This window comes from Chlorocebus sabaeus, chromosome 11 (genome assembly GCF_047675955.1).
Source record: "Chlorocebus sabaeus isolate Y175 chromosome 11, mChlSab1.0.hap1, whole genome shotgun sequence".
Taxonomy (NCBI): Eukaryota; Metazoa; Chordata; class Mammalia; order Primates; family Cercopithecidae; genus Chlorocebus; species Chlorocebus sabaeus.
Genome location: NC_132914.1, coordinates 47660271 through 47677722, shown reverse-complemented (window position 1 = coordinate 47677722; position 17452 = coordinate 47660271). Strand labels below are relative to the sequence as shown.

Here is a 17452-nt window from a genome sequence, read left to right as displayed (position 1 = left end):
GGAGTGTCAGTGACAGTGGGACAACAGCAGGCTAGGGCAGAGCTCAGGCCCAGAGGAGAGGACGGTGGGGACAAGCCCTGAGAGAGAAGCCCTGGAAAAGGGGGCTGGGCCACATGTGGCTTTTGGGGGGATCGGGGAGCTGCTCCCTCTGGGCACAGGCTCCCAGGAGGGCACCTTTTTGAAACATCAAGGTGCAGAGAAAGGAGCCAGGGCTGTGATGGAACCTGGCTGGTCACCCCCTTGCCATCTCAAGGGGCTGTGGTTGGCTCACTCCTCCTCCACCCTGCCTGTCACACCCTGGCACTCCCCTCAAGTGCCAGCCAAACCCTCCTCAAGTGGCAGGGACTTGACATGGCTGAGGGGGAGAGCTGGAGGGTGACTGCAGTGAGGACCCCTCCTTCTTGGCCTCTAGCTCTATTTTGATATTCGGTCTTCTCTCTCTCGGTCTCCCCCTGCTCTGTTCCCATCTCTCTGGTTCTCTGGGCCTCCCATGGCCTCAGCCTCCCTTTCTTCCCACAGAGCACTTGTCCTGGGGTCCCCTGGTACCCCATGGAGATTGTGGTGGAGGATGTGGGATGACAAAGAGGAGAGGCAATGGGCCAGAGTGTCTCAAGGCACTCTGGGGACAGACAGAGGCGGAACGTGAGTATCAGAGATTTATTGGGTAGCCCCCACTCCAAACACCAGCAGCCCCACGCATGCATCCTCACTAGAAATAAATAAGGCAGCATTCAATGAACCAGTCTGTCTTCTTCCTAAGGAGCTCTGGGGAGGGTCTGCCGCTGCCCACCTAGGGGCTGGGATCCCTTCGGCTCTTGAGCGGGGGTGGAGGATGCAGGCTGCAGGCCCACTCTTTTCTAGCCTGGCCCTTGCAGCCTGTGAGCCTGGCACTGTGTTCACAATCTCTGAGGTCTGTCCCAGAGAGACCCATCCCCAGCAGACCCTAGCCCCTGGCCCCTACCCCAGGAGTTCCACCATAGGTTCCTTCTCCCCTCTCTAACTGTGTAGCCAGGGGGACCGGCACCTCCTCCTCAGCCAAGAGGACCGGTTGTGCAAAAAGGAAGCTTGTGTTTGGTACTTTGTCTTTTTTCCCCCTTGGCTCAGGGGCTGAGGAGGTGGCCCCTGCCTGACACTGGTCAGCGGGCAGTCAGCTCCATGGTCTTCTTCCGCTCCTCCCGCTGCTCCTCCCAGTCCTCGTCAGGCTCATACGTGCCTTTGATGATGTCCACACGCTCACTCAGGCTCAGGGAGTTGGGGAAGAGCAGGTAGAAGTAGAGGATGGCAGCGAGGACCGCCCCCACGATGGGCCCTACCCAGAAAACCTGGTGGAGACAGGGCAGGAGTCAGGGCGTTGAGCCCCAGACCTCGAAGACCAGATGCCCCCCACCCCACAGAGGACAGACCCATGGACCCTGAGAGGGGACAGACACACAGACTTCCAGACCTTCAGGAAGAAAGACTTCCTCCCACCACAGGGACGGATATACTGACACACCACTCCCAGGGGAAGAGGCATGGACCACAGACACCCAGACCCTCAAAGAAGGCAAACAGATTCCCAGAGGGACAGGCCCCCTCCAACCACACCCGAAAGAGAAACAAACCTTCAGAGGGGACACGTGGGTCCTCAGAGAGAGAGATGAACAGAGCACCTTTCCCCTCCACATAGGGATAGAAACAGACCCTGGAGAGAGTGACCATGAGCTCTCAAAGGAGGGGGCAGACAGACTGTTCACAGGGACAGACCCACAGGAAGACTCTCCCAACCCCCTCAACAGGGACAGATAAATAAAACATCAGAGAGGACCAGCACACAGACACCCAGAGTGACAGACACCAAATCCTCAAGGGAATTGACACAGAGCCCCCCTGCACCTCCAGCCTCTTCCCTAAGGGGGAAGAACCTCTTCCCTAAGGGGACAGAACCTCTTCCCTAAGGGGACAGATACTTATAGTCCCTGTCCCCAGGGGTTCAGGCCATACAAAGCCATCTCTGCCCCTGTGGCTGAATCCCATCCCCTTTCTCTCTCAGCCACCGCTCCCTGGCCCACCCCCAAGCTCTGGGCCCACAGAATCCAGAAGATTCTGTGGTGAGCTCTGAGCTGCCACTGCTGGGTCTCCAGGCCCTCATCTCCAGGGAGCCAGGGGAGGGGACAGACTCACCCAGTGAGCGGGGCTGAACCGATTCATGACCACTGCAGGGCCAAAAGAACGTGCTGGGTTCATGGAGCAGCCAGTGAAGTAGATCTGGATAGAGACAGGGCGGTGGAGAGAAAGGCAACATCCCAGTCCACTCCCACAGAATCTGGACTCTCCCAAGGTTACACTGCAGTCCAGGGGCTCAGCCAGGTCTCAAACTCAGGTCTCCTGATTGCTGGGCTGGCAACCCCTCCCTCCAAGGATCCCAGCTGCCCGGTTAACCATGGACCCTTAACTATGCCCTCTTCTCTTCTCTGCTCTGAGGTTGGGTTTGATTCCTGTCCCATCCCACCTCCTACTTACTCCCATCTTTCCTCAGCCCAGAGGTTCTGGGGGGATCAATTCTGGGGCCCAGTAGGGCCAGAGTCCAGCAGCCCTAAATCCAGGCCTTAAACTCTGCTGGACTCATCAATCTGAAGTGGGCTCTGCTCTGGGGCTCCATTATTTGCCTTGAGTGCCTGCCCCACCCTCACCACAGCCCAGTGTCAGTACTGCTCACCCCGACAAGGTGGCCCAGGGTGACAGACAGGCCAATGGACAGGGCTGGGGAGCCCACAGGGCTGGTGCGACGGGAGTCAGTGGAGGCGAAGATGCAGAGTGCCAGCTGGAAGGTCAGAATCAGCTCCACCACCATGGCCTGGCCCTGCGTTGTGTTGTTGTTGAGCTGCAAGGGGATGGCGGGTTAGGACCCTGGCCACCTTCTGGCAGTATAGCCAGGGGCTCTGGGAGCAGGGCTTTTGGTGTTCAGGGACACTTAGAGCAGCTTGACACCTGGAAGCCAAGCCCCGTGGACATCACCCCAGCGAAATCATTTGTTAAAGACACTACATTTCACAGTTTGCACAGGCTTGAAGCTCAGGCCTGTAGCCAAAGGGCAGAGTGTCAGGGGAGCTTTTCCTGGACATGGTCCTATCAATGACTCTGCCCAACCCCCAGCCCCCATAAGCTGGCATTTACCCTCCATCCTGTGGGCAGCTGCCCAGTTTGCCTGCTTCACACCCCATCCCCGCCTCCTGCCCGTGTCTGGCCCCATGCCAGTGTCAACCTTAAACCCGTCTCTCCAGTGCGGCTGACTCACGGCTTGACAATGGCCGAGCAAATCCTTCTCTGTGTTTGATTAATGAACCCAGTTTGCATGGGGTTGGGGGCTGACTCAGGGACTGCAGGAGGTGGGAGGGAGGCAGGGATGTGGGGTTGCAGGGAGGAGCACAGGTTGGGGAAAGCGCGAACCAATACTCAACAGAGACTGCTCTGCACTGGCACCACGTTAGGGGGTTCCTATCTATGGTTTCTAAATGTGAGCCCCTTGACACCTGCTGTGGCAGGCACGACCATCCCCATGGAGGAGCTGAGAACAACGAAGCACAGACAGGCCAGGGTCACCCAAAGCCGGGATGACAGCCCGCTTCTCTCTGGTGGTTCTACTCAAAGGCTCCCCTGAGGAGATGGGAGAGGTGAGGGGCCCAGGAGGAAGGTGGGGCTCAAAGGTGAGACAGGAGGCGGCAGAAGTTTCTGGCAGGAAAGGAGGGGCAGCAGGCATTGGAGAGAGACCAGAGTGGGCCAGCATGTGGTGAGGGGCAGAGGAGGTGGGCAGGAAGGGGGCGCACATCAGCCTGGAGAGTCGCCTTCCTGGCCTCCGGAGGCTCTTGCCTTCCTGGTGAAGGGTGTGGGCTGGACCACTCTACGGCACCCCTTTTTCCAGGTGAGGTAAGAGGCCTGGTCCTGAGCCCACCCCAGGGTCGCGGCTCCCACCCCCCCAGGGCACTCACCGCGTTGATGGCCAGATTGCCCCGGGCATTGAGCGGTGCCACACCGTAGAGGATGCCGGCCCCGGCAATGGCGCCCACCAGCTGGGCCGCCACGTAGAAGAAAGCCCGGAGCAGCGAGATCTGGTTGCCCACCAAGAGGGCCAGGGTGATGGCAGGGTTGATGTGGCCGCCGCTCACGGGTCCCAGGGCCTGGGCCAGCGTGCCTATGGCCAGGCCAAAGGCCAGCGCGATCTGCAGGATGGTGGGCAGCGCCGACGGCCACTTGAGGGCCGAGCCCAGGCCGAAGAAGACGAAGATGAGGGTGGCCAAGAACTCGGCGAACACGGCCTTGAGGAAGGCCACGGAGCACACCTCCTTCTTCATGGTGGCCGCGGGGGCCCGGCGGCGGCGGCCGCGGCGGGGGGCGACCGTTGGGTCGCAGGCGGCTGACGAGGTGGAGGCGGCGGGGACGGGGGCCTGGCTGCGTGGCGCCGCGCTCTGTCCCGCGCCCACTGCGAGGCTGGCGGCCTGGCGCGGGCCCTGCTGGGGCGCGCTATATAGGGGGCGGGGGGCCGGGCGCGGGGCCGGCGCGGGGGGGGGAGGGGGCGGCTCCCACGCTCAGGGGCCAGCGCTGCGCGCGGGTTGGGAGGCTCCAGGCCGCCGTGGGCTCGCCGCTCCCCGCCGCCCAGCGCAACCTCGGCGCGACCCCCGCCCCCCGGCCCGGGCAGCCGCCTGCCCGTCCGGGCCACGTGACCCAGGCGGCGGTGTAGACTGGCCCCGCGTCCCGGACCCCGCGCATGATGCGCCCAGGTTGGCTCCCGCGCTCTCCTCGGTGCCGTGCGCCCCGGACTCCCTGGGAGACGGGGCTCGGTCCCGGCGCTTAGCTCCTACCTCAGGGCGTCTAGCTCCGCCGGCCTTTACCGCGCTCCGCGCGCGGGCTTCCCCTTTTCTTCTCTTCGGGCTTTTGGTCCAGCTCCTCCTTTTCCTCCTGCGACCGGAGCATCCTGACCCGCCTCACCCCCGGCTGGGTCGGAGTGATGCTCGTCCCGCAGGTCGGCGCCGCTCACCTCCCTCACCGCCGGCGGCGGGGGCGGGCGGCCGGGCTGGGTCCTGCAGGGCGGTCCGGCCGGCCGTCGTGGGCCGCTCCCGGCCTGGGCCGGGCGAGCTTCTGGGCTTGGAAGGCTGGCGTTTTGGGGAAAGTGGGCACCGTGCCAGCCTGCCCCGATGCTTTGCAATCCTCGACGCCCGGTAGCTGGGCAGTACCTGCACTAGGCAATGGACCCCTGGAGGCGCCCTCTCCCAGGCCAGGTTCCCCTTGTCGACGTGACGGGAGGGGGGTGTGACGCGAGGCCTTGAGACTATGGGAGTGGGAGAGCAGGGAGGGTAGAGGCGCACCACTGACCTCCCAAGCGCGGTCTTGGCATCTCCCCTCTTCCTGCTAGAAGCCCCTCACCCTGGATCTAAGACTCTCCTCTTCCTCCACCTCCCCTCAGTCTCTTTCAAACCCTTACTTGGTCTTGGTCTCTCTCCCCTCGAAATCTGTTTCTGCCAGTCAGTCTTTGCAAAATCCTGTTTCTCTTTTTGTCTCTGTCTTTAGTCTCTGTCCCTCTACCTCTGCCAGCCTCTTCCTCTAGGTCTCTCTCCGTAGGTCTCTTTCTCATTTCAGTCTCTCTCTGTTTTCCACCTCTCCCTCTCTCTGTCTCTCTCACACCTTCTTATTTTCTGTTTTTCCTTCCTGCCTTTTGCTGTCTTAGTGTCTCTGTCTCTTTCTCTCTATTCATTTATCTCATCCTGCAGTTTCTGTCTCCTGGCTATTTTCACCTTTCCTCTGCCTCTTAGTTTCTGTGCCTCTTTTTGTTTCTGTCTGTTTCTACCTCATTTTCCATGTCTCTGCCTTACATGTGGTCTTTTTCAGTTTCCCCAAAGTCAAGTTTTTCTACCCCTGGTCTGGGTGACACTTTCTTCCAGTTCCCATTTCCCTTCCCTCTAAGCTTATAGCCCCTCTGTGACCTGCTACCTCCTTCCATACCACCCCCTCCCTCTTCCCACCCACTCCAGGTCGGGCATGTGGGAATGAGGCTGGAGGGCTCTCCAGGGCTTAGAGGAGGGGGAAGACCCCTAGGATCCCGGGAGAGGAGCTGCATTAAAGACCTCCATCCTCATGTGTGTTAGAGAAGCCCTTAGCACAGTGCTTGGCACAGAATAAGGCTCAGTAAAGTCTCCTTACATTGTGACTGTTAATTTTAAAAGCCCCTTGAGGGTTTAGTGTGGTGCTAAGCTTGGGGAAGAGTCCAGTAGGAAGGTACAGAGGGAGTAGAGAATAGGTGCTTCCCCTGTCAGTCAGGCAGGGCTGAGGGGAGGAGCCTGCATGAATGCTAAGGACTTGGAAGAGTGGGCTCTGGGCTCCGTGGCAGCTAAGATGCCAAAGAAAACAAGGGCCAAAGAAACCCCGCTATTGTTCCTGCCCAGTTCTGGCATTTCCTGCTGGAGCAGCTCCTCCCCCAAGTCTCTCCTCTTAAGGCCAGAGGTCCGTTTGTCCTTTCTTCCATGAGTCCCAGCGCTCTGTCCCCAGCCAATCATGCCAGTTGTATGCAGGATTTTCTTCTGGGTCTGGGGGTTGGGCTGGACAATGACCTTGATGACCCCAGAGGTCATTGGGGGCCAGGCTCCTTCGCTGCTGAACTTGCCTCCAGTTTGCACCCTTCCACTTGCTTTCTCATCATTTCTCAAGTGCTCACAAGAGGCTAGGCTACCAGGGGAAGCTCCAACCTGAAGATTTGAGCTAATGAGGGACTGTAAAGGCCAAGACCTTGTTCTTGCCGTTTTAGAGATTCAGAATATGATCTACAAAGTTAGAGATTATAATTGGCCTCCACTGTGTGATTTCATTCCAAGCTACCCACGAAGAAACCCAGACTCAGAGGTCACTTGCCTAGGGTCACACAGTGACCTGAGATAGGAACTACAGGTCGCCACACAGACTTGGGCACCAGAAGTGGGCCTGGTGAGGCCAAAGAAGGAGACTTCATCTGTCAAGGTTACTCACATTGGGCAGCTGATTCTGTTTCCCAGGCCTGCGTCTGAGGCCCCTCCATCTCTCTAACCACTAGAGTCCGTCTGTCCCCAAGTCATCACAATAAACTCCTATTATGGCTTGGAATTATCTTTGCTCAAGCACTCAGGCCTTGCCCTGCCACCTCCAGAGGAATGCCCGCGACCTTTCTTAGTTGAGAGATGGGTCTCCCCATTGGTGGCAGGGGGAATTTGAATGTCTCAGGGAGAGCCCTTCCCCTCCTCTCCTGATATGGGGACCTCTGAGTTCCCTGGGAGAACTTGAGGGCTGGGGTAGAAATGGTAGGGAGTTCCGCCTGTCTTCTGGTACCTTGGACTGTATTTGTATTGACCACTGCCACGTTGTGGAAGAACACTACTTATTGGCAAATGAGCATTTATTGAGTGCTTATTATATGCAGAGCAGTTGAAGGAAGGTAGATAGGAGAATGCCATCTAAGAACTGAAAGCAGCCCTGTCCCCAAAGGGCTTACAGTCTAGCTGGGAGACATCATATATATACAACATCACAGCTTAAAGATACAAAACAACATTGAAGCACCATTTGCAGGTGCAAAGTCATTTGGTACAAAGTGGGAGTATGGGACAGCTCACAACCTTCTCTGTGCCCAGCTTGGGGACCTGGAGGTCTGTCCACCTGTCTCCACGCTGCCCTGCCTGTATGGTTTGGTGTGAGTGATCTCCGTTCTCTGACTAACCAGGTGCTCTTCAAGGGCAGAAACCAGCCCCACAGGTAGTGTATAGTGGAGCCAAGACTTGAACTCAGAGCTTTTTATGCAAAATCCCATGATTTTTCCACTGAGGCAAATCCTAGGCTCCTCCTGGGAGGCCCTTGCAGAAGCCAGAACACATGGCTAGACCTTTCCAACCCAACCCACTGTCTTGCAGTGGACAGAGAACCTTGGCGAGGGCAGCAGGGTAGACAGGACAAAGAACCTGTGAGACTTTAGACCAGTCTCTTAGCCTTGGTTTCTGAACCTGTAAAATGGGAAGAACAAGATTTGCTCTACCTTTGTCACAAGGTTGGGAGATAATCACAGGGGATGATAAGGGGAAGCTTTGGAAATAGCAAAACTCTTTATGGCTGGGGGCCTTTGTCCTTCCCTAACCTATCAGAAGTTTGAGGAAGATTAGATGAACCCTTGCATGCAAGGCACCCAGCACAGCAGCTGGTACATAAGAGATGCCAGGAACTGCCAATTTCCCTTCACCCCTGGAGTTCCATCACTTGGAATCCTTTTTTGACCTCTGACCCCAATGGGCAATAGAAGTTGGAAGTGGTAGGGATTTCATATTTAGTTTTGGGGGAGATGCAATCCAAGAAGTGAAACAGACATAGAGATAAATTCTTGGCTTCTTCTAGAGGAGTTTGTTGGGGTAGGTGGGGTGGGGACGAGGTGCCTGAGACACATCCATGATAGGCTCATAGCTCACTGCCTTGCTGCCTTTGAACCTCTAGAGCAAGGACACTCAGGTGCCAGGAGGACAGCTGTGGAGGTCACTTTGGTTTCTGACTCCCCCACTTTTCTGGTAGTGAGGCCAAGTGGCTGTCACTAGCTATTGGGGGTTTGGGAGAGTCCTCTCCATAGCACCTATGGCCTGGGGCAGCCTTTTTTTGACCTCAAAGAGAGCTTTGGTCAAGGAAGACAGTAAACAGCATAGATCAGAGGGGACACAATTACAGAGATGTTCCTTATACACTGTCTTTCTTGGATGGAAGCAGAAGGGAGAAAGAGGCTAGAGACTCAGTGCCTGGTGCACAGTGGGTGCTTGGTGCAGTGTGAGCTAGATATAGACAGAAGTCTTGAAGGCATGGAGGCCACAGAGAGCATGAGGGTGGGGGCTTCAAGGTATGACCCACATATTACTTATACAGCAGGCTGGAGAGGGAAGGAGAGAATGGATGGGGCTGGGTGGTGGGAGGAAGGAGGTGGGAGAAAAGGTAGGGCACACATGCAGGGTAAGGAGAGGTTAAGAGGCTGGACCAGGATGGGGCCAGCCCCAAACCCATCTCCTTCTGCCTGGATCTTGCAGGCTCCCAGGACTCTCCTTTGCTTTGGCCATCAGTGAAAGGAGGTAAGGGATGTTGAGCATCAAACTCCTTCTGCATCCTTCCCCCAGGAAGCAGAAATAATGAAAATGATTCTAGTAATGCGTGTTAATGGTATTAAGAATTACAGTTTACACAGCATCTTTACATGCGTCATCTCACTTAATCCTGGTTAATCTCATTTGAGAACAGTCATACTGGCCTAGAAATTTAGAAGCCTGGGTTCTAGACTCAGATCTGCCTCTGCCTGGAGAAGTCATTTCCCTTCCCTGGTCCTGAGCGCAACAGGCTGCTCTATCCACAATGACTGTTCAGTGGTAGGAGCCAGAAGCAGGGAATCACAGGCTGTGGAGAGGCAGAGAGAGAAGGAACAGAGGTTCCTGGGGCGGAGGAGCTGCTGCCCGAGGACTGGGGAGAATGAGATGGGTGATGAAGGGGTGTTGCCTGGTGCCCATGGTTGCATGCCTGAGTGCCTTGCCCAGCCAGCCATAGGTGTGTGCTGGGCAAGAGGGCTGACTTGGGAAAGTGAGTGTCTCCTTTCAAGAAGTGTCTAGTTGCAAATCTCCCCCTCTCCCAAGACAAAGGCCCGGGTCCCACAAAGCGCTTTTGTTTTCTCTGCCGAAGTGGGAGGCTAATCTCTGGATCTGGGGCACCCCTGGAGACGGGGGTCCTGGGCACACACAGCGTACACACACGTGAAGGTGTGCACACTCATATGCCTGCTTTCTCTTTGGAGAGGTTCTCCCTCACCACAGAAAGGAAATCTTTGGTCACCAAAGATTTCCTTTTTCCAGAGGCCATTTCTAGGGGAGCTGTTCTCTGGTTGACACCTCTCTACCTCCAGCAATGAGTCTTGGCAAGCCTTGGGGCCCAGCGCTGCAGGTAGGGGACATTTTCCAGGAGGAGCCAGATTGCAGCTGGAAATCAAGGCCCTCCCTTCAGCCCTCTCAAAGTGGCCTCCTTCCCTTCCCCTGAGGATGACTGGCACCCACACTCATCCACTGCAGAAGTGGATTTATTGCAGGTTGGGGAGGAAGGGGTGCAAGGGGAAGTGAGAATTCCCCAGCCGTGCACACTTGCACCAACGTAGGCAAACCTGTTCACACTCAGGGGCATGCACAACCCTGCATGTGAGGACAAAGGAGAACTCGGGGATGAACACACTTGCACACTAATAAAACCAGTTGCACTCTTTCCAGAACCCCCAAGGCAGGGGTCTGTACACTCCCCACCCGGTACCTGGGTGCAGGCTCTCAAGAGTTTCGCTCTTACCACCCGCCTGCCTCCCTCCCCAGCTCAGTCCCCCAAGTTCCCAGTTCCCTGCAAAAGGCTGGAGGATCCACTACTGGCTGCTCACAGCCTCAGGGCAGGGGGCCTGCCAGGCTCAGGGCTCCCTCCGGCAGCCTCGTCTACGCCTGCTCACAGCACTGGCCTCGGCGCGCACGTACAGGAAGCAGCTACTCTGCGCTGGGGGCCAACTTCAGACCTGGGGGAGAGGAGGGACGGGGTGGGCCCTTCTGCCTCGGGCCTCACACGCGTCCATCGGGGCCGTAGAGGCCGCTGACGGCCCTCAGGCCTTGGTGCCCCGTGGGAGGCTCTGCGGCGAGTGCAGCTCCACCGACTGTCGCCGCCGCACCTCGCGCTCCTCCCAGTCCGTGTCCGGCTCCAGGCCCTTCAGCACTGCCAGGCGCTCCGACAGGCTCTTGGCTGGCGGGAACAGCACGTAGTTGTAGAGGAGGGAGCCCAGGATGGCGCCCACCAGGGGTCCGATCCAGAAGACCTGGGGGCGAGCGGAGAGAGTGGCTTGGCACCCGAGCCTACACCGGCACGCGGAGCCCGCAGGCCCCGGTGGCACACACTGCGGCCGCACCCCTCCTCCCCGCCATTAATCTAGAGAAATGCTTATTTATGTAATTAGCGACGACAACGGCAGCTGCTGGGGAAGCCTTATCAGTGCGAGGTTAAGGGTGCGAATTTTGAAGCCACTGCCTGTGTGTGAATCCTGATTCCACCACTTAGATGCTGTGTGCACTTCAACAAGTTACTTACCATCTCTGTGCCTTTCACTATAAGAATGCCTGTCTCCTAGGGTGGTTGTGAAAATTGAATGAGTTAATGTTTGCAAAGCACTCAGAACAAGGCTCACCACATTCTAAGCACTAGATAAGTGCTAAATACTACCACTTGTAGAGTTCTAAGTGCCAGACACTGCATTATCTGGGTTACACCGGTAGCCTCACTTACTGTTCCCAAGAAGCCAGTGAGGTAAGCTGTTGTCATCCTCATTCACAGTTGTGGAAACTGAGTCTTTGGCATCAGATCTGAGGGGTGGAACCCAAGGCTCCCCAGGACCAGGAGGAGTATGGAGGGTTTGAGGTACCGCTGCTGAGCCCCAATCCCATGCTATTCCAGCTCTTGTTCTCCCTCTAAAATGGGTTTTTTAGGGAAGGGGAGGGCAGTGGGTTTCAGCCATTACCCAGTGGTCATCAAATTTGCCAGTGACGACAGCTGGAGCCAGGGAGCGGGCGGGATTCATAGAGCAGCCGGTGTAGTGGATCTGCAGTGGGAGGAGGGTATCACAGAGAGAAGGCAGGTGAGCACAGGGCAGAAAGTCCTTGTCGCGCACTGCAGTGCTTGACCTCAGCCTAAAGGGAACCCACGTGATGGACAATTAACTTCACGTTTTATTTAAAGAGCTCTGTATTCTTTGGGGGCTGGAGTGATATCTGTCCCTCTGGGATATCTGGGAGTCAAACCTCTGGGGTGTCTGTTCCTCTTGAGAGTTCTGTGTATGTGTCCCTCTTGGGGTCTCTGTGTCTGTCTCTGGAGTGGTCTGTGTGTCTGTTCCTCCAGGGAGACTGGAACCTATGGCCATGACCTACCCCCAGGAGGTGGCCCAGGGCCACGGAGAAGCCTATGGAGAGAGCAGGGGTGCCCGGGTTCTCTCCACGGCGCTCATCGGTGGAGGCAAAGATGCAGAGCACCAGCTGCAGCGTCAGGAAGAGCTCCACAGTCACCGCCTGGCCAGCTGTCGTGCTGTTGCTGAGCTGGGGACAAAGAGGCAGGTAGGGGAACACTGAGCACACTCTCCTCTCTGGCTCCATCTTCCTGTCCACCTGCAGTCAAGGCACCAGGGGGGCCTCTGGGCTGGGAACCAGAACACCTGGGCTTGCCAGACACCTTAGCTGGAACAACTGATCCCTTCTTCTTGGGCCCTGGCCCAAAGGCAGCCCATGATCCCCCAGGATGCCCGTGGTTTCCCTGCCAGAGGTAGGAAAACTGACTCTGTAGCTCATTAGATTGGGGGGTGAGGTTGGGAGCCTGCAGTGTGAGAGAAAAAGGATGCTGAGATCCGGAATTTCTGTTTCCTGAAGAACAAGAAGGGAAGAGGTTTCAACTGCCTCAGGAAGCTTTGGACTGGTTAGCAGGAAGACCTTCCCCTCTCTCTAGACCATCAGACCCTGGTGCAATGAGAGGCGCGTGGTCTTTCTTCCTGAGGTCAAATGGCTCCCAGGGACAGGGTCTAGGGACTTGGGTCTGGGGGATGGTCCTAGTGTGCCCCTTTCTGCTATGAGTCCACCATACACCTTTTCCCCTAACCCTTGTCTATTCTCCACTGCCTTTCAGGCCTCAGCTTTGCCCTGTTAGTTTGCTCCCTGCACATCCTATGGAGGTTGGGGTGAGGACCCCGGAGCTGTGTCGGACAATGCCTCCACACCCATGTAGGTTGCCCATGGTCTCAGCAGACCCTGCCTTGGGTAAGGAGAGAACTCGGGGCTGAGTAAAGAGGTGATTTCATAACTGGGCCACACCCAGCACTGGATTTCTCCTTGGGTTTTGTCACCCTGTGCCCTACGCCCTGCCTTCTGGGACTGGGCACCATGCTGGGTGGAACAGTGACAGCTCTCAGCTCCCATGCTCTTTCTCCAGGCCCTGAACCCCCACCCCTGGGTCCGAGACATCAGGTCAGAACCCTTGGGTCTCTCTAGGGTCTAACCTCAATCCTTCCTGTTGTTGTCCAATGCAGAGTCTCTAGAGGACAGTGAAAAGAGCTTTGGAAGCAGACACTTTAGAGGTCTCTGACTTGCCATGGGACTATTTAATTTGGCCTCAGTTTCTCCTTCTGCGAAATGGGATAACAAAATGGATTCTGGAGGATGGTGGGAGGACTGGAAATGATTTATTGGTTCTGTGACTTGGATCAATTCACTATTGAGCCTCAATTTGCCACTCACAATAGGGGGGAACCACAGAATTTCCCTTATAGCATTGTACCAATGATGAGATGATAGCTGGCCTGGCACAGGGCAGGTGCATGTCAATGATTAACTTCCTGGTGGTCAGGCTGGCTCTCAGTGTCCTCAAAGGACACATGGGATGGTCTTGAGGATCATCTGGCTCTCTTTAGCCTCAGGGCAAGTTGGTCCCACCACTGCCCCATTACATCCAGGCAGGGTTCTCCCCAGGTCCTCAAGGTGGTAAATCCTGAGAAGTGGCATGGAGGAGTCCTCCCAGACCTTTCTCTTCTGAGGGCCCCAGTCAGTTGTGAAATGATGGAGGAGGAGGACTGCATGTTTCCCATGGCCTCTCACTCCCAGTGCCCTGCTATTACAGAAGAACTTCCTGGTCATGCTCTCAGGAAGTTCCTTTTTCAGTCTAACTGGACCTCTTCTTGCTGTAAACTGAACTAATTTTGTTCTCAGAGGAAAAGAGCCCGCTCCTCTGCTTGCCCACCTAGCCTGTCCTTGGCCCCTGGCCCCCAACCTTGTCACATTTTCCTCTTTAAAGAACAGAGTCTTGGTGTGGTGGCTCATACCTGTAATCCTAGCACTTTGGGAGGTGGAGACAGGTGGATCACTTGAGGTTAGGAGTTTGAAACCAGCCTTACCAACATGGTGAACCCTGTCTCTACTAAAAATACAAAAATTAGCTGGGTGTGGTGGCACATGCCTGTAATCCCAGCTACTCGGGAGGCTGAGGCAAGCGAATGACTTGAGGTGGAGTTTGCAGTGAGCTGAGATTGTACCATTGCACTCCAGCCTGGGCAACAGAATGAGACTCCATCTCAAAAACAAAACAAAACAGAGAAGTTTCCTAACTGGGATACCTCTGTCCCACAAATGAGGAAGGGCTACCTGTGCAGAGACGCGGGTGGCCACAGAGATTGTGCAGGACTTGTCAGAGACATCAGGACTCTTGTCCAGTGGCCCAGGGATGGAACAGGCCAGGAAATACTGGAGACTGAGGCACAAAAGAGGCACTTGCTGTCCTGGCTTAGGATGGGGGTACAGAGTGAGAGTTGGTCTGTTGGGAGCACAGGTCATTCCTCCACACTCATGTCTCTTGGATTCACAGGGCCCACACAGACCTGAGAGGGGAAGGGGGTGGGACATGGGGGAAGGGACTGTGGCACCACCCTCAGCTCCCGAAGGGTCCACGGGGCCCAGTTAGCACCTGTATCATGTAATCAGTAGCCAGCTTATGGGCTCCGGGGACCTCGTCAGGGTTTGGAGAAGGAAGTATGCCCATTGCTGCTTGTAGGGCTATGGTGTGTCTGAGCCTGACCTGTAAGGAGCAGCTGCCATAGGGCCTGCAAACCCTCAAAGCAGAAGAAAGGCTGGGCCCCTCTTCTCTCTTGAGGACCCTGTCATGAGCACTCCAAGGCTCCCCGCAGCTTGGAAAGCATGTCTGCTTGGGACACTAACCCCTGCTAAGGTACAGCCTGGTCCTCACTGTCTGTACCTTAGCAGGGGTTAGTACAGAAGAAGAAGCCTGCAGTCTGTCTGCATCCTGCCTTTGCTCTGGTACCATTGCTCCTTTCATCCTGACCCTCCTATGGTGGCTATGTTCCTGACTCCAGGCTCTGTCTCTCTCTGTCTCTCTGCCTCTGTCTCCATCTCTCTCCCCACCTCACCCAGAGCCCATCCCTCCCATCTCATCCCTTACAAGGGATTCCCCAGGATCTGCCCCTTGTGGATGGCAAAGTTGTGGCTACTCACAGCATTGACAGCCAGGTCCCCGCGGATGTCTGCTGGCGTGATCTCATGGAGCAGAGCGGCTCCAGCCACAGCCCCCAGCAGCTGGGCAGCCACGTAGAAGGTGGCTCGGAGAAAGGAGACATGGCAGCCCACCAGGCAGGCCACAGTCACGGCTGGGTTGATGTGGGCCCCGCTTACGTGGCCCAGAGCCTGTACCAGGGTGCCAATACCCAAGCCGAATGCCATGGCGATCTGTAGCACAGAGGGCAGGGCCTGTGGCCAGTTGAGAGCCGAGCCGAGGCCAAAGAAGACGAAGAGGAGTGTGGCCAGGAACTCTGCGAACACGGCCCTGGAGAAGGCTATGGAGCGGAGCTCCCACATGCTGCGGAGTCCTGCGTGGCTGGCCCGGCCGTCTCAGGGCCAGGAGGCTCTGGGCACTCTCTTTCGCTCTCTACCGCTCTCTTTCTCAAGGCCTTTGGGGAGGCTGGGTTGTGGGCATTTATAGGGTACTTCCATCCTGGATCTGGGCACGTGGTGGGGAGGTGGAGTCGTTGAGGCCAATACCTCTTCTCCATGGCGGCCTCTGCCCCCATGCCCCATCCCAGCCCACCCACGTGCCTATCACCCTATCTTAGCCTTCACAGCTGACTGATGTTCCCCATTTAATGAGCTCCAGATAAGGACTGACGTCCCTGGTTTTCCGTGTTTGTTCCCTTGGTTACCCCAGGGCTGCTGCCCCAGGGCCTCTCCCAGCCCCCACGGGGTCTTGTGAATGGGAACCTCTGGTGGGGATTGTGCCCAGTGCCCCTCTCTCTGACTCAAACTGTTGACCAAGGCAGGGGCAATACCTCACACAAAACTAAGAGTGCATGAGTGCTGCTCCTTGTGGTAACTGGGAAGTTCTTCTGTCAGACCTCCAATTACTCCTGCTTCACAGGGATGGAAAACAACTGGTTGGCTTGTGACAGATTTCCAGGGCATAAAGGTTTGTGTCTTCTGCGTTTGCATTCTTGCAGCTAATCACCCATAAATCATTAAGCTTCACCTTCTCCTGGGAGCCCCAGCCAAATAGCAGCTCCTAGAGCCTGGGGGCACTGGGACCCTGGCTCTCGGTGATGGAGTCAACCTGGGGGCGGCTGAGGAAGTTGAGGGTGTCCATTCTGGCATCAGCCTGTTCCATCTATGTGACTTAACCTTTCTTGTCTTTCTCTGTAAAACGGGAAGAATAAAACTGACCTAGTGGATTGGGGTTTGGATTGAATGAAACAATGTATGTCAAGTGCTCAGAGCAGCGCCTGGTCCACAGTAGGTGGTCAATGAATATCAGCCCTTCCTTACAGTATTATTTACACTTTGAGGAGAACAGGTCTTTGCACACTCACGTGTTGGGGTCCCAGAAGCTGTGACAGGTCCTAGGAACCCCGAGGAGCTTAGGGCCACTCTGGCCACAGGAGAAAGACGTTTCTGTGGGGCAGTGAGCTGTGCAGGCTCGGGGCGGCTATGATGGCTGATAAGCAGCTCTCTGGCCTTGGTGCCCACTCAGCCCAGCATCTGGGCAGTGCTGCCTCCTGCTATCAATGCCGCTGTGGCTGCTGGGGTCCTGGAGGTGTTCAACTCTAGAAGTTTCCCCAGCCCCACTCACTGGCCCTTCCCTAATCCCTCCAGCCTCGCTCCCCCTCCTGGGGATTCACAGCAGGGTTGGGCTCAGAGTGGGGGCAGAAGGATGGGCTTCTGCACCCTGCCCTAGCTCCTGTCCAGCAGGTCTCTGGGCAAGTCACAGTCCCAGCAACAGAAATCTGGGAGACACTGGAGACTGGAGTGGACCGCTTTATGTTGTATCATGGGGATGTGGGGTGAGTGTAGGCCCAGGGAGGGGAGTGACTCATCTAGGGTGCTCCAGCAGGTTAGTGGCTGAGCTGGGACTGAGCCTGGTCTGGAGCTTTCTGCCACACCCCACACTACCGAGCCACACTCTGTGCCTCAGTTTCCTTGTCTGGACAATGGGAGTGTAGATGCCTACCCCATAAAGTTGTTTTGAGAATGCAGTAAGATAATGAACGGGAAAGTATTTTGTAACTGAGAATGTATCACACACATATATGTATGGGGACTCGTGACTCCTACTATTGTGAAGGAGGAGGAGGAGAAAGGCGAAGAGGAAGGGGAGGAAGAAAGAATAAAAATTACCCATACAGAAGGGATGCTCCAAAAGAGCAGGGATTCCTGTGGGGTTTGTTCTCCAGTGTATTTCCAGTGCCTAACGCCTGGCCTGACACATAGATACCTGGCACCCTAACTCTTCCCTCAGCCATCCCTCCCAACTTCAGGCATTCTGGGTCCTCTGGGAGAAGATCGAGGGAGAGGGGGACCCCTATCCCTGTCATATAAAGGGCATCTGGGACCCA

General features: G+C 56.3%; 2 protein-coding genes across 2 annotated transcripts; both read right to left on the bottom strand.

Moving 5' to 3' along the window:
• Positions 1 to 643: 643 nt before the first annotated feature.
• Positions 644 to 4477, bottom strand: AQP5 (aquaporin 5). The gene is made up of 4 exons (XM_008003186.3): positions 3969 to 4477; positions 2699 to 2863; positions 2164 to 2247; positions 644 to 1322 (listed from the first exon to the last, which is right to left on the bottom strand). Exons 1-4 carry the CDS (start codon positions 4329 to 4331, stop codon positions 1137 to 1139), a joined length of 798 nt encoding a protein of 265 aa, XP_008001377.2. The 5' UTR covers positions 4332 to 4477; the 3' UTR covers positions 644 to 1136.
• A 3134-nt stretch (positions 4478 to 7611) lies between these two features.
• On the bottom strand, positions 7612 to 15643 carry AQP2 (aquaporin 2). Its single transcript, XM_008003189.3, has 4 exons — positions 15069 to 15643; positions 11952 to 12116; positions 11546 to 11626; positions 7612 to 10849 (listed from the first exon to the last, which is right to left on the bottom strand). Exons 1-4 carry the CDS (start codon positions 15426 to 15428, stop codon positions 10640 to 10642), a joined length of 816 nt encoding a protein of 271 aa, XP_008001380.1. The 5' UTR covers positions 15429 to 15643; the 3' UTR covers positions 7612 to 10639.
• Between the last annotated feature and the right edge of the window lie 1809 nt (positions 15644 to 17452).